Source organism: Gopherus flavomarginatus, chromosome 20 (assembly GCF_025201925.1).
Source record: "Gopherus flavomarginatus isolate rGopFla2 chromosome 20, rGopFla2.mat.asm, whole genome shotgun sequence".
Lineage (NCBI taxonomy): Eukaryota > Metazoa > Chordata > Testudines > Testudinidae > Gopherus > Gopherus flavomarginatus.
The window spans coordinates 4,446,677-4,461,766 of record NC_066636.1 but is presented as its reverse complement, the minus strand read 5'-3'; the positions used below and the strand labels follow the sequence as shown (position 1 = coordinate 4,461,766).

The 15,090-nt window shown below is 60.5% G+C and overlaps 1 protein-coding gene across 4 annotated transcripts in view; it reads left to right on the top strand.

The window, feature by feature from the left end:
- The window catches only part of LOC127037941 (dual specificity tyrosine-phosphorylation-regulated kinase 1B-like), a 34,238-nt gene extending 27,504 nt beyond the window's left edge, over positions 1–6,734 (top strand). For 2 of the 4 annotated variants that reach the window (XM_050930145.1, XM_050930147.1), the window contains exons 8-11: positions 777–917; positions 1,893–2,196; positions 3,784–3,890; positions 5,257–6,734. In XM_050930145.1, coding sequence (XP_050786102.1) covers positions 777–917; positions 1,893–2,196; positions 3,784–3,890; positions 5,257–5,676 — 972 coding nt within the window. In that variant the 3' untranslated portion in view covers positions 5,677–6,734. Of the gene's footprint in view, positions 1–776; positions 918–1,892; positions 2,197–3,783; positions 3,948–4,177; positions 4,235–5,256 lie in introns of all 4 variants that reach the window. The other 2 variants (XM_050930144.1, XM_050930146.1) reach the window with 2 other exon arrangements.
- Positions 6,735–15,090: the final 8,356 nt, after the last annotated feature.

Below are 15,090 nucleotides of genomic sequence, written 5' to 3'. Positions count from 1 at the left end.
CAGAGACTGAGGGTCACAACCCTTCTCTAGGTGGGAGTGGGAAACAGGCCCTATCGGTGGTGAGGGGAGGACCATGGTGCATCATGGGAGCTTTTGTTTCGGTGCCTTGGGCCAAACTCCCTAACTGGACTACATTTCCCAGGATGCATTACAGTATTGTGACTCTGATCACCTCGTCATTTCATCAGAGGGGAGCATCATGGAACATGTAGCCCAGCCAGCTCAAAGAGGGGGAAATGAGAGCACAAGCCATATAAACTATATTTTCCATGAGGTACCTTGTTGCCTGTTTGGAGGGGAGCATGCCATGGTGCATCATGGGAGACATAGTCCATCCAAGGAGCTCCTCTCAGAGGAGAGGATGGGAGTCCAAGCACATGAACTACATCTCCCATGAGGCACCTGTGCAGGGGCAGTTTAATGATAAACACTCAAAACGAAGTGTGTTTGGGTCATTTCAGCAAACTGAACTATTTCAAGCGGGGTAGAACCGACCCCTGTGCGTCCTGCTTGGCTCCCCTGCCGCCCCCCGGAAAAGGGAAACATTTTGGCAAAATGCAAACTTTTGACCCCAGGGAATTTTTCAGGTTTTGAAGGAACCACGTGTCCACAGAGAAATCCTTTGGGTGGGAAATTCCCGACTGGTGGCACTCAGGATGTCACCCATTCCTGGGGTGAGAGGCTGGGCACGTCTGCCTCCGTAAAGGGAGGGAGTGGGGCTGGGTGGGAGCAAGGCTGGCACGGGCGCCCCATGACGTGTCCCTCCCTCCCTGCAGGCAGATCAGATGAACAGGATTGTGGAGGTGCTGGGGCTGCCACCCCCACACATGCTAGAGCAGGCGCCGAAGGCCCGGAAATACTTCGACAAGCTGCCCGAGGGGGGCTGGGCCCTCAAGAAGAACAAGGAGGTCAAAAAGGTAATGGGGGGCCCTGGGGTCCTCACCCCATGCCCCTGAACTCCCCTCCCCGCCTTGCAGGGTCTCTGTTCTCCCCATACACCTCCTCCTGCCATGCTGGCCCTGATGCCAAGCCCTCCCTCCTCCATGCTGCTGGGATCTCTGTGCCTCCATGCTGCCCCTGCCCCCGTAAGCCACCCTATATCCTGCCCTGCTCCCTAGCCCCCGCTGCCAGGAACCCCGCTTTCCTGTGCATTGCTCTCCATCTGCATTTCCCCCATTCTCCCCACATTGCCCCCTGACTGCTGAGATTCCCATGTCCCCAATGCTGCCCCTCACTGCCTCTCCCACTCCCACCCCGCCCTGCTGGAGTCCCCCTGCCAGGATCCCAGTGTCTCACCCCACATCCCCAGTCTGCCGGGATCCCTGCATCTCCTGCATGCTATGCCACTCATCCCGTCCCTGCTCTGCTGGGATCCCCATAAACCCTCTCTGCCCTACTGGAATCCCTGTGTCATTCCCCCCCCTCCTCCCCACTCATGTCTTCTGTGCTCCCCACTGCCCTGCCAGGATCCCTGTGTCTCACCCTACATCCCCAACCTGCCAGGATCCCTGTGTCTCCTGCATGCTATGCCACTCACCCCATCCCTGCTCTGCTGGGATCCCCATAAACCCTCTGCCCTGCCGGGATCCCTGTGTCATTCCCCCCGACACTTATGTCTTCTGTGCTCCCCATCGCCCTGCCGGGATCCCCGCGTCTCCTGCATGCCAAGCCACCCACTGCATCCCTGCTCTGCTGGGATCCCCACAACCCCCTCTGCCTTACCAGAATCCCCATGTCATTCCCCCCCACACTCATGTCTTCTGTACTCCCCCCCACCCTGCCGGGATCCCCATGCCCCCCGCCGCCTGCCGAGATGCCTGCATCTCTACCTGCCTCTCTTCCCCCGCCAGGATCCCAGCCGGGACCCCTTGCTAAACGTGTTTTCCTTGCAGGAATACAAGGTGCCGGGCACACGGCGGCTGCACGAGGTGCTGGGGGTGGAGAGCGGGGGACCCGGGGGGCGCCGGGCGGGTGAGCAGGGCCACTCGCCCTCGGACTACCTGAAGTTCAAGGACCTGGTGCTGCGCATGCTGGACTACGAGCCGCGCAGCCGCATCACGCCCTTCTACGCCCTGCAGCACAACTTCTTCAAGAAGACCAGCGATGAGGGCACCAACACCAGCAACAGCAACTCCACAAGCCCAGCCATGGAGCACAGCCACAGCACCAGTACCACCAGCTCCGTCTCCAGCTCGGGTATGGCCCCGATCCCCTGTCCCGGCCCCTGATTCCCCGGCACCAGTACCACCAGCTCGGGTACGGCCCTGATCCCCTGTCCCGGCCCCCGATTCCCCAGCACCAGCTCCGTCTCCAGCTCGGGTATGGCCCCGATCCCCTGTCCCGGCCCCCGATTCCCCAGCACCAGTGCCTCCAGCTCCCTCTCCAGCTCGGGTATGGCCCCGATCCCCTATCTTGGCCCCCAATCCACCAGTACCAGCAGCTCTGTCTCCAGCTCGGGTATGGCCCCCAGTGCCCAGCCGCCAATCCTCTACCTCCGGCCTCCTGTGTTGGACCCCCAATCCTGTGGCACCAGTACCACTAGCTCCATCTCCAGCCTGGGCCGTCTCTCACAATGCTTTGCTAGTGATAAGCAGCAAACCCCTCCAGGCGCTGTGATCACTCAGCACAACAGCATGTGGCGCCCCCCACCCAGCTAGATTGCATGGATGTCCCAGAGCTGCTCATGAATCACAAAGAGAAAGGCACCAGCCAGATCCCCCCAGCTCCCAGCCCCTTGTACCTCGGGAATATACTGCACGAGCAGTGCAAATTTATTTATTGGTTCGCCTCTTCATCAGCCTTTGTACACCTGAGCAGATTCGCCCCACACTTCATACAAACGCACTGGTAAAGATAAACAGTAAAACAAGTTTATTGACTACAAAAGCTAGATTTTAAGTGATTGTAAGTGTTAAGCAAAAAGTCAGTTAGTTACGAAAGAGAACAAAATTAGCACAGTCTAACCTTAAACCTGTAAGACGCTAGGCAGTATTGAGATCAAGCAGTTTTCTCACCCCACTGGATGTTACAGTTCACACAGGTTTCACCCTTGAAACCTGGGCCAGTATCCTCTCTTGGAGTCTTCAGTCTTCTGAGTGTCTTTGTTGCTTGCAGTGTAGGTGGGGGCAGGAGAAGGGTCCAGCATGGGGCCCTTGGGGTCCGTTTTATACCCTCAGTCCATGGGCTTGGAGAACACAAGTCCAGGCATGTCTGGAGGCATTGCTGAGTCACCAGGCAAGGCTGAGCAGTTCCCTGGTGTGGCCTTGTGCAGGTGAGTCGTTGCATTGTAGCTCCCTTGCTGGACAACGGCTGTACATGGTTGTGCGACAGCCGCCCGACGTTGGTGATCCCCCTGGTTATTGTCTCTGGGGAGCTAGTATCTGGGCGCTTCCCAAACCCACAGCAGATTTTAGTGACAATCATACAACACAATTCTCAGAACTTCATATGCACTGATGATAGAACAGTGGGTTTCAGCAAATCAGAACCTTTCCCATGATGCCTTACAAGACATGCTTTATGTGCAATACCACAATTATATACAAATGTTGAATATGGGGGTCACAGGGCGCACCTCTGGGGTGTACAGTGTGACAGCCAGAACCACCATCTCCATCTCCAGCTTGGGTATGGCTCCGACTCCCTGCCCCTGGCCTGGTACAGCTCCTGACCCACCAGTACTACCAGCTTCATCTCATGCTCTGGTACGGCCTCCAGATCCTCCAGCCCCACTCTGGGGCTCAGCCTGGCACCAGCACCGACGGCCTCTTTCTCCCCCCACAGGCGGCTCCAGTGGCTCTTCCAATGACAACCGCAACTACCGCTACAGCAACCGCTACTACGCCAGCACAGTCGCCGCCCACACCGACTGCGAGATGCAGAGCCCCCAGGTACGGCCTCCTAGCCCCCCCGCCACCCACACCGACTGCAAGATGCAGAGCCCCCAGGTACGGCCTCCTAGCTCCCCTGCCGCCCACACTGACTGCAAGATGCAGAGCCCCCAGGTACGGCCTCCTAGCTCCCCTGCCGCCCACACTGACTGCAAGATGCAGAGCCCCCAGGTACGGCCTCCTAAGCCCTCCCGTCACCCACACTGACTGCAAGATGCAGAGCCCCCAGGTACGGCTTCCTAAGCCCCCCCGTCACCCACACTGACTGCGAGATGCAGAGCCCCCAGGTACGGCCTCCTAGCCCCCCCGCCACCCACACCGACTGCAAGATGCAGAGCCCCCAGGTACGGCCTCCTAGCCCCCCCTGCCACCTACACCGACTCCGAGATGCAGAGCCCCCTTCCTCCCCCCCCCGCCGCCCACACCGAGATGCAGAGCATCCAGATACGGCCCCTAATCCCCCCTGCCGCCCACACCGACTCCGAGATGCAGAGCATCCAGATACGGCCCCTAATCCCCCCTGCCGCCCACACCGACTCCGAGATGCAGAGCATCCAGATACGGCCCCTAATCCCCCCTGCCGCCCACACCAACTCCGAGATGCAGAGCCCCCAGGTATGGCCCCCCCCGCTGCCCACACCGACTCCGAGATGCAGAGCCCCCTTCCTCCCCCCCCGCCGCCCACACCGACTCCGAGATGCAGAGCATCCAGATACGGCCCCTAATCCCCCCTGCCGCCCACACCGACTCCGAGATGCAGAGCCCCCAGGTACGGCCCCTAATCCCCCCTGCCGCCCACACCGACTCCGAGATGCAGAGCCCCCAGGTACGGCCCCTAATCCCCCCTGCCGCCCACACCGACTCCGAGATGCAGAGCCCCCAGGTACGGCCCCTAATCCCCCCTGCCGCCCACACCGACTCCGAGATGCAGAGCCCCCAGGTACGGCCCCTAATCCCCCCTGCCGCCCACACCGACTCCGAGATGCAGAGCATCCAGATACGGCCCCTAATCCCCCCTGCCGCCCACACCGACTCCGAGATGCAGAGCATCCAGATACGGCCCCTAATCCCCCCTGCCGCCCACACCGACTCCGAGATGCAGAGCCCCCAGGTACGGCCCTCTTCCCCCCGCCCCCGCCGCCCACACCGACTGCGAGATGCGGCACTCCAGGGATGATCCCGCTGCCCCCTACCATCTCCATCCCCACCACCCCAGGTACAGCCCCCTTGCTCTCCACAGCCCACAATGACTGTGAGTTGCAGAGCCCCCAACGTTGCTGACACTCCAGCTTATCTCTTCCTCACCCCTTTAGCCCGGCCCCAGCCCTGCCCCCCTCACCCGTGGCACGTCTCTCTCTTTCTGCAGGCTCCTCCTCCACAGCAGCAGCCACGCCTCTGGGCCGGGGGGGATGTCCCGGCGCCGCCCAGCGACGGCTACCCGCCGATCTTACCTCACAAGCCCACGCCCAGCCAGCCAGCGGCACCGCACTTCCACGGGGCGGGCCCGCACCCGCTCTTCCAGCCGGCTGGGCGCGCCCACTACCACCGCCCGCCCGTCTCACCCCACGGCCCCGAGTGCATGGAGCTGGGTCCGGGCCCCCGGCACCTGGACTGTGCCCCTTTCGGCTCGTCGGCCTTCCGGACTAGAGCGGCGGTGGGGGGGCGGGTGGGAGAGGTGGGGCTGCCGCTGGCCTACCCCCCCCACCTGCGCAGCCGGGCGGAGCCCGAGGACTCGGCGCCCATGCTGGGCGTGTGCGTCCCGCAGAGCACAGCAGCCAGCTCTTGATGACTCCTCAAGCCATAACGCTCTTAGGATGCGCTGCCCGGCGGGGGGCGGGCATGGTGCCCACGGATGTTCACAGCCCCGAAAGCTGGCGCTGCCCGCCACCCCCACCTCCATCCCGGGAGCTGGCACTGCCCGTGGCCCCCTTGCCTTGGGAGCTGGCCCTGCCCACCACAACCCCCAGGGGGTGGCAGCACTCATGGCACCCTGCCCTGCCCCGGAGCCAGCACCGCCCACGGTCCCTGACTCGCCCACCTCCAAGCCACCGCGGCCCTGGCTCTCCCATAGAGCCAACCCCGTGCCCACAGCCCTCTGCCCTCCCAAGCCAGTGCCACCCCTGCTGTCCCACTGCTTAGCCAGCAGAGCCAGTGCCCCCTGTGGTTGCCTGGAGCTGGCACTGCCCTTGCCCCCCAGATTCCCCACGGTCCGGAGCTGGCACTGCCCCTCCCTCATGTCCGTGTGGTTCCTACTGTAAATGGTTCCTAATTAACACTGGCTCCCTGGGCTGGGTGGGCGCTGGGGGGCTGCCGGCCGGACAGAGGGTCCCTCTGCACTTCATGGACTGATGGCCGGGCTGCCCGCCCCACGTCCAACTGGAATTGCTGCTAAAACCGCCCCCTGCCCCGGGCAGCAGGGCCCTAGCCAATATTTATAGACCCTGGCCCCTCCCACTGTGGGGAAGGAGCGCCCTGATCTCTTCTCCCCCACCCATGTCCTGCTGGGAGAGCCCCATGTCCCTCTTGCCCTGCCCCACCCTCCTCCCCTCTTGCCCTGCCCCCCCACCCCCGTGTGTGTGGGAGCCCCCCGGGGATGAGCCCTGTGGTCCGACACCCTGGCACTGGCGTGGCAGCGAGCCGGGCCGGTCGTGTGGCCCCAGCGTGGCCGTGGCTCGTGCTGTACTGTTTGTCTTTAATTTATTGTACCAAAGACGGTGCGCGGCTTCCCCTGGAGAGGCTGGAGGGGCTGCCCCGTCGGGCCCTCCCAGCACGGCCCCTGCGCTCGCCGCTGGACCCGGGGCCTCTGCTTTGGAGGGGGTGGTGAATAAAATAGTGACAGCAGCTCCGCCGGCTCCCGGTCCCTCTGCTGGCGTCCTCCGCCCGCAGGCAGTCTGGAGACCTGCCTGCTGCTGCTGGCTCTGGGGGGAACCACTGGGGCGGGGTGGGGGGACAGTGGAAAGGGGAGAGGGTGAGCCTCCATATATCTGCCTTGGCTGGTTAGACTGTGAGCTCCTTGGGGCAGGGACTGGCCCAATAGGGCCCTGATCTCAGCTAGGGCAGGGCCTCTGTCTCGCTGTGTCTGGGTAGCACAAGGCACAGCGGGGCCCTGATTTCAGGTGGGGCAACGACTGTCTGTTGCTGTATCTGGGCAGCACCTGGCACAACAGGGCTCTGATCTCAGCTGGGGCATGGACTGGCTCTGTATCTGGGCAGCACCTGGCACAATGGGGCCCTGATCTCAGCTGGGGCAGGGACTCTCTCACTGTATCTGGGCAGTGCCTGGCATGATGGGACCCTGAAGTTGGTGTCTTGTTTCCCCCGAACAGTCCCTAATGCTGAGTCGTCTGGCAGGGGACTGGGCAAGACCATGGGGTAGTTTGGAGACATCACTGGGACAGTAGAAGCCAAATGTAAAACTGCCTCACCGTGCCAGGGGTGCCCTTGGCAGCCTCCTCCTCCCCTTACCCCCCCCCCCCCCTTTGGCTTGGAGACCCTGATGCCAGGACTGGTCACCATCTGTCTGGACCAGCTAATGAGCTAGGAAAGACCTAGCTCTTGGAGCCCGTGCTCAGGGAGGATTGATTTCCACCCCCTCCCCAGGGGAGTCTTGTCCGTTGGGGGGCACAGTGTCCTGCCAGCGTCTGCTGTCATCCACGGAGAGGCCTCCCTATGGGGTCCACACCTTGGGGCAGGGGATGCCGGCCTGCACTGCAGACTGGAGGTGATTCATGGCAACGGGTGGATCCAAAGCTGCCCCTCACATGGCAGCTGGACACGTGCACTTTGCCTGGGGCCTGCTCTGTGTGTCTCCTGCAATGTTCGTGGAGAGTAGCCACCAAGCCCCAGAGCAGGCAGGTCCTTCTGGCTCAACTGTCCCAGGGCTGGGTGAGTTCAGCCGGCCCAGGGTGCTGGATGGGCTGTCTGACTTCTGGAGCCATGGGTCCCTTGTTGCTAAAGAGCCGGGGGCCAGCCCTTGGGGCTGCTCTGAAATTGGCCAGCCAAGCTGTGTCTGGCAGGAGAACTGGGCTGGTTTGGTGAAGTGCTGCTACTGTGCTGTATCATGGGAGCTGTAGTTCAATTCTGTTATCTGTTGGCTGGACCATATCTTCCGTGATGCACTGCAGCCTCGCCTCTTGGTGAGTGCATTGTGGGAGATGTAGTTTGGCTGGCTCATGCCCCCTTTCTCCTGTGGAATATACTCCACGTTGATAGTATATCAGACTACAACTCCTAAGATGCATTGTGGTGGCAGAGTAAGAGGGGTGCATCATGGGAAATGTAGTCCAGATCATGGAGAATGGGGGGAGGGGTCGGCATAAGAGAGGCACCTGAATTACAGTTCCTGTGATGCATTCTGGGCCTGAGCCACAGGGGAGAGTGATGCATCATGGGCAATTTAAGTTGGCTTTCTCATGGTCCCATTCTTGTGTGGAATGCACTCACCCTTGGTATTGCTCCAATGATACATTGTGTTTTTTTGAGAGAGGACACTACAACTCCCAAGATGCACTGTGGCGGCTGAGCAAGAGGGGTGCATCATGGCCAATATGGGTCTGTAATAAAGCCCAGCTCATGGGGTATGTGAGACAGCTGAACTATAACTCCCATGAGGCACTGGGGCTGAGCCAGAGAGGAGAGTGGTGCTTCATGGGAGTTGTAGTTTGAATGGCTCGTGCTTCCATTTTCCTCTTAGGGGAAATATTTCCTGTAAACAGTCTATTGACCATGATGCACTCCAACTTCTCCACAATAGGGGAGTTAACTCTGGGAGCAGAGCCAGAGGCGAGACTAGTGCATCATGGGAGATATCCAGCTAAAGTGCCCAGCCCAGAGAGGAGAATAGGAGTGTGATGTACCTGAACTGGACGTCTTGTGGGGCACCATGACGTGCTAGTTCTGAGTTCTTTTTATGGCCAAAAATTAAAGAAATTCTGTAGGGAAAGCGCCCCACCCACCCCTGTTGGGCAGCTCTAGTGCCCGCTGTAGGTGCCACCGTGCCCCTGTGGAGACGCTGCTCTTTGTTCTTTGGAGAAATGACTGGCCCTGGCAGCGCAGCCATAAGAACGGCCAGACTGGGTCAGACCAAAGGTCCATCGAACCCGGTATCCTGTCTTCTGACAGTGGCCAATGCCAGGTGACCCAGAGGGAATGAACAGACTAGATAATCATCAAGTGATCCATCCCCTGTCACCCATTCCCAGCTTCTGGCAAACAGGCTAGGGACACCATCCCTGCCCATCCTGGCTAATAGCCATTGATGGACCTATCCTCCAGAACTTATCTAGTTCTTTTCTGAGCCCTGTTATTGTCTGGGCCTTCACAACATCCTCTGGCAAGGAATTCCACAGCTTGACAGCCAGCTGAGAGGATTGGGAGCAAGTGCTGGGAGCAGATGGTTGGAGTTTGCCAGCAGTTGATGCCTTCCTAGCCGGCATCAAGTCAGTGGCTTCAACCTGCCTGGGGCCTGGCCCCCCTGAGGGGGGGGGCACAGTTTCTTTGGGGGCTAGGGGCTGCCCACCAGTTTGGACTGAAGAGGCCAGGACTCTGGCAGCCTGCAACACCCCTGGTCCTAGCACCCATGGGGGGCTGCAGCCCAGCTAGTGTGGGGCAGTACCTGTTTTTGTATCCTGGCACTGGCTGAGACAGCAGTAGCTTTGAGCTGGGGTGAGTGCAGGCCCCGTCTCTGAGGTTGGCAGCATTCGGTTCCTGGGCACGGATCAGGGCCCTTTGGGCCAGGCGCTGCCCAGCCCGTCTATTGCCTGTGCTCGTGGGATCCTTAGCTGGAGGCAGCAGGCAGGGGTTCAGATCTGTGGCTGATGGGCATCTGCCCCTTGACCACCCCAGTGCTGGAGCTCAACCAGGCCGGGCCCTGTATAACCGCCCACCAAGAGACATGCTAGAGCCCTGTATAAACTCACCTGCCCCTGGAGACTTACCAAGGCCTCTTGTAAACCCCTACCCCCCAAAGTGTGTTCCTGTATAACCCCTGCAGAGGTACAGCAGGGCCCTGTATATCCCCTGCCCTCCTCCCAGACACTTCAGTCCTCATGTAGCCTCCCTCCCCCTGCAAACACTCCAGGTCCCCATATAAACCACCACCACCCCAGAGATGCCCCATATACCCTCTGTTCCCACGAGGTATGTCAAGGCCCTGTAACCCCCCTTTGCTCACATGTGAAGGAGAATGTTAGCAATCACAGATTTTTCCTAGTGCAGGTGAGTAACCATTGGAACAAAATCCCCAGGGCAGTGGTGGAATCTCCAACCCTTGGCGTCTTCCAATCCAGATCGATGACTCTGCTGGAAGATCCTTCAATCAATCCTGCATTATGGGTGGCAATCCAGGGGTAACGGAGATTCTCCAGCCTGGGATGTATAGGAGGGCAGAGTGGATGATCGAATGGGCCCTTCTGACCTTAGAACTCCTGGATCTATGGAAACCGTCATGTTTCCATCCCACTGGCACCAGGAGCCAGTTTAAAGTGAATTTAAAGTGAACTGGGATGGAGCTGATGTAGGCCAAAGGAACTGGGGGTGGAGCTGAGCATCGGCCAGGGTCGAGGGAACTGGGGATGGAACTGAGCGTTGGTGGGGTCAAGGGAACTGGGGTGGAGCTGAATGTCGGCTGGGGTCAAGGGAACCGGGGGTGGAGCTGAATGTCGGCTGGGGTCGAGGGAACTGGGGGTGGAGCTGAGTGTCAGCCGGGGTCGAGGGAATTGGGATGGAGCTGAGCGTCGGCCGGGGTCGAGGGAATTGGGATGGAGCTGAGCGTCGGCCGGGGTCGAGGGAATTGGGATGGAGCTGAGTGTCGGCCGGGGTCGAGGGAATTGGGATGGAGCTGAGTGTCGGCCGGGGTCGAGGGAAGCAGGGGTGGAACTGAGCATCGGCCAGAATTGAGGGAATTGGGATGGAGCTGAGCGTCGGCCGGGGTCGAGGGAACCAGGGGTGGAGCTGAGCGTCGGCCGGGGTTGAGAGAACTGGGGGTGGAGCTGAGTGTTGGCTAAGATCTGTCAGCTCAACATCCCCATCCTGGTCATGTCTTGGCTCTAAACCTCCCTGGGAAGGAACCTGCCAGGTGGGTGCGTGGTGAGTCCAGAACCGCTACAGAGGAGGAGGAAGTGGGGTTTCCATGGGCAAGGCCAATCACCTCCACCTTGTTCCCATCAGTGGTTTGAGCACTGGCCTGCTAAACCCAGGGTTGGGAGTTCAATCCTTGAGGGGGACATTTAGGGAACGGGGGCAAAAATCTGTCTGGGGATTGGTCCTGCTTTGAGCAGGGGGTTGGACTAGATGACCTCCTGAGGTCCCTTCCAACCTTGATACTCTATGATCATGCGCTGCAATCCTGATTCTCACAGGGATCAAGAAACTCGTCCCTGTCCCACAAGTGGAGCTAGACCCTGCCTGACTCTCGGCAGATTCTCACCCCAGGTTGGGGTTTGCTTGGGCTTCTCTCCCTGCAGCCCTGAGGGAGGTTCCCCCCCATGGGTGGGTGCCCTAGGAGATGCTCTAGGTGCCCATGGCTGGTGTGGAGGCCCCAGCAGAGATGGGGAGGGATTAGGGCTACCCCATGGCTGGGTCTCCTGGGAAAGCCCAGGTATGACAGCAGGCGACCTCTGGGCAAGGGGTGGGCCCCATGGCTTGGGCACTAGGGGGGTTGGGGAGGTCTTGGCTGGCAAGGAGGGAATGCATGAGTCAGATGGATGCCCCCACTTTATTTCCATGGCATCCTCCCACCCCGTGGCACCCTCTACGGGCCAGGTAAATAGAGCATTTTCCTGTGGGGATCCAGCCGCCGCCGAACGGTGACCATGACGGGGATGGCTTCCTTTGCACGCGGCACCGTGGCAAACTGCAACAGAGAGAAGATGGGTTGGGGGGAGGGCACCCTGAGGGGCGGAGCCTGGGCACCCAGCTCCCCCATCTCATTGCACCTGGTTCCCCCAGTGTACTCAGCCCCTCATCCCTCCAATACACCCAGCCCCTCCAGTGCACCCAGTCCCAATGCAGTCAGCCTCCCCCATCCCTGCACACCCAGCTACCCCATGCACCCAACCTCCAGGTCCTGACGTCCTCCCGCCCCCGCTCACTGTGTAGGGGGGGCTCCAGGGCCCAGGGCCCGCTGCATTGAGGGCCCGCACGCAGATCCGGTACTGGGTCCCAGGGCTCAGGTTCTGCAGCCGCTCGGGCGCCTGGGCACAGAACCACTGGCTGCGGGTCCCGCTGGGCTCCTGCAGACGCAGCTCGTATAGAGACACCCAGTCGCTCCCACGGGGGGTGACCCACCACAGCTGGGGGCAGAGGGCAGAGATGAGTACCAGGCACAGAGACCCCCTAATCCCACCCCCAGCTGGGCACAGACTAGAGACTCCTGACCCCAACCCCCAGAACCAGGCACAGATCAGAGACTCCTGACTTCAGCCCCCCCGACTGGTCATGGACCAGAGACCCCTGATCCCAGCCCCCCCAACTGGGCAGACCAGAGATTCCCAACCCAAGCTCCCTGACCAGGCATGGACCAGAGACCCCCGCCCTAACCCCCCCGACTGGGCTCAGAGCAGAGACCCCTTTAAAGCCAGGGCCCACCAAGCCCAGTGCTCCCTTTGAACCCAGGGATCCCAATCCCTGAAACCCCTTTGACCCCCCAGCACTCCTAATCCCAGCCCCCCTCCCAGCCCCCCACCTGCGCGGTGGCAGTGCCAGCGACATGCTGGCAGAGGACGGGCGCCCATGGGGGCTCCATGCAGACGGGTGACTCGGCCCCGCTGTCAGAGGTGTCCCCGTCGCTGCCCTCTGGGCCCAGGGGGGCAGGAGGGGGGCACCGGCAGGGGCGCCTGCCCCGTGGCTTGGCCTCCCGGCGCCCCCCCAACTCCCGTTGGGCCAGCAGCTCCTCCAGGCTACAGTGCAGGCTGCTGGCCCCCACCGGCCTGGCCCCGGCCCCCCAAGCTCTGTCCCCCAGCGTGCTGGAGCTGGCGCTGTCTGTGTCCCAGGGCAGAGAGCGGTCCTCAGTGGGATCCATGAGGCTGGGGGGAGCAAAGTCACAGTCAGGGCTCCCCCTTCTCACAGACTGAGACTGCCCCCCCAGTGCCAGCTGTGACCCAACCCCCCTACCCGCAGACCTCCCAGCTATGCCCCCAAATCCTGACCCTCAACACAACCCTAACTGTGATCCCCATATACTGACCCCCACAACCCCACCCCAGCTTTCCCCTCCAATACCTCAGCCCCCCACCTATGTCCCCCATCTGTGACCCCAAATCCTGAGCCCTCTGAACCCTCCCAAACCTAAGCCCCCCATTGATCCCAAACCCTCCACCAACCTCAACTGTGACCCCAAATACACGCCAACCCCCAACCTCTGATGCGACCTCACACCTGCCCCACTCCCCTGCTACCCTGAGCCCTCCCTTTCAGCACCACCCTGACCCCAGTGATCCCTTTGCCGAGCCAGGCCCTACCGTCTCTCGTACCTCAACCCCTCAAATCCCAAATCTGCCCCACTCCCACCTGACTGGACTGACCCCAACCCCGCTTCCAACCTGTAACCATTCCCCAGGAAGGGAGCCTGGCCAGCCCAGCCCCCTCACCACTGCAGAGGGGCAGTGAGTGTCAGCTACAATCGCAGCAGGGTGGGGTCTAGTGGGGTGCGGGGAGTTTCTGCAGCTGAGGAGCAGGGCCAGGCGGGTGCTGTTTTAGCCCCATTATGACCCGCATTGGCCTGGCCCGAGTTGGCCTGGCCCCACTGTGACCTGCTGGGGTGACCCTTTGGGGGCCTCAGTTTACCCACCACCATGCCGTGTCTATTCAGACAAGCTGTGGGGCAGGGACTGTCTGGGCAGCACGCGGTTCAACAGGGCCCTGATCGCCGCTGGGGCAGGGACCATCTCTTGCTGTGTGTCTGGTCAGCGCCTGGCATAACACCAGGGCTTCTCAAACTGGGGGTTGGGACCCCTCAGGGGGTCATGAGGTTATTACACGGGGGTGTCGTGAGCTGTCAGCCTCCACCCCAAACCCTGCTCTGCCTCCAGCATTTATAATAGTGTTAAATATACTTAAAAGTGTTTTTAATTTATAAGGGGGATCGCTAGGGTGACCAGATGTCCCAATTTTATAGGGACAGTCCCAATTTTTGGGTCTTTTTCTTATATAGGCTCCTATTACCCCCCACCCCATCCTGATTTTTGACATTTGCTGTCTGGTCACCCTAGGGGTCGCACTCAGAGGCTTGCTATGTGAAAGAGGTCACCAGTATAAAAGTTTGAGAACAACTGCATGACGGGGCCCTGATCTCAGCTGGGGGAGGGCCTGTCTCTCGCTGTGTCTGGGCAGCACCTGGCACAACGGGGCTCTGATCTCAGCTGGGGCAGGGCCTGTCTCTCGCTGTGTCTGGGCAGTGCCTGGCACAACGGGACTCTGATCTCAGGGTAGGAACTGTCTCTCGCTGTGTCTGGGCAGCACCGTGCTCTCAGCTGGGGTCTCCTGGCACTGCCCTAACAGCAATAGCAGCAATAACGACGGATGCAGAGCAAATCTGTCAATTGTGACCCAAGTGTAATCAGTGCAGTGAGGCCTGCCTGAGTCTGCAGAAAGCCTCCCTCCCTCCCAGCCCAGATTTTCCCACAACCCTCTAGGACTCCAGCCCTGTGACCCGTCCATAGCTCAGGGAATAACCCCATTTGGTTTTCATTCCTGAGGGTCTAGCGCCCCCATGTGGCCCTATGTGCTCCATTCCCTTGTTCCCAAAAGACTATTTTGTACAGAAATGTTCCAGCTGATGCAGACCCTGGAGCCAAGTTTGCCTTAAATCACCTGCCTCTTGCCCCGCACCCTGAAATAAGACAGAAAGTCACCCCAGGGAAGACATCACAGAAACAGCTCTGTCCCAAAGCTGCAGCCCCCCCCCACATGATGCACCTCACTCCTGACCTGCAGCCCCCCATTTCAGACCAGGAACCTCAGCCTCCAAAGCTGCAGCCTCCCCCAGTGATGCACCTCAGTTCCAACTTGCAGCCTCTCAGTCCCGTTTCTGATGATGGTTGATTGTGGTGATTTTTAAGGCACTTTCTCATTAGGGCTGAGTGGTAAGGCCCTAGCCCTAGCCCTAGCCCTGGCCCTGGCCCTTTGCTCCCCAGAGAGCTGGGTTCAAATCCTGATTCTATCCACTCTGAGCTTTGTTCCCCTGAATGGGTTTCCTCCCAGG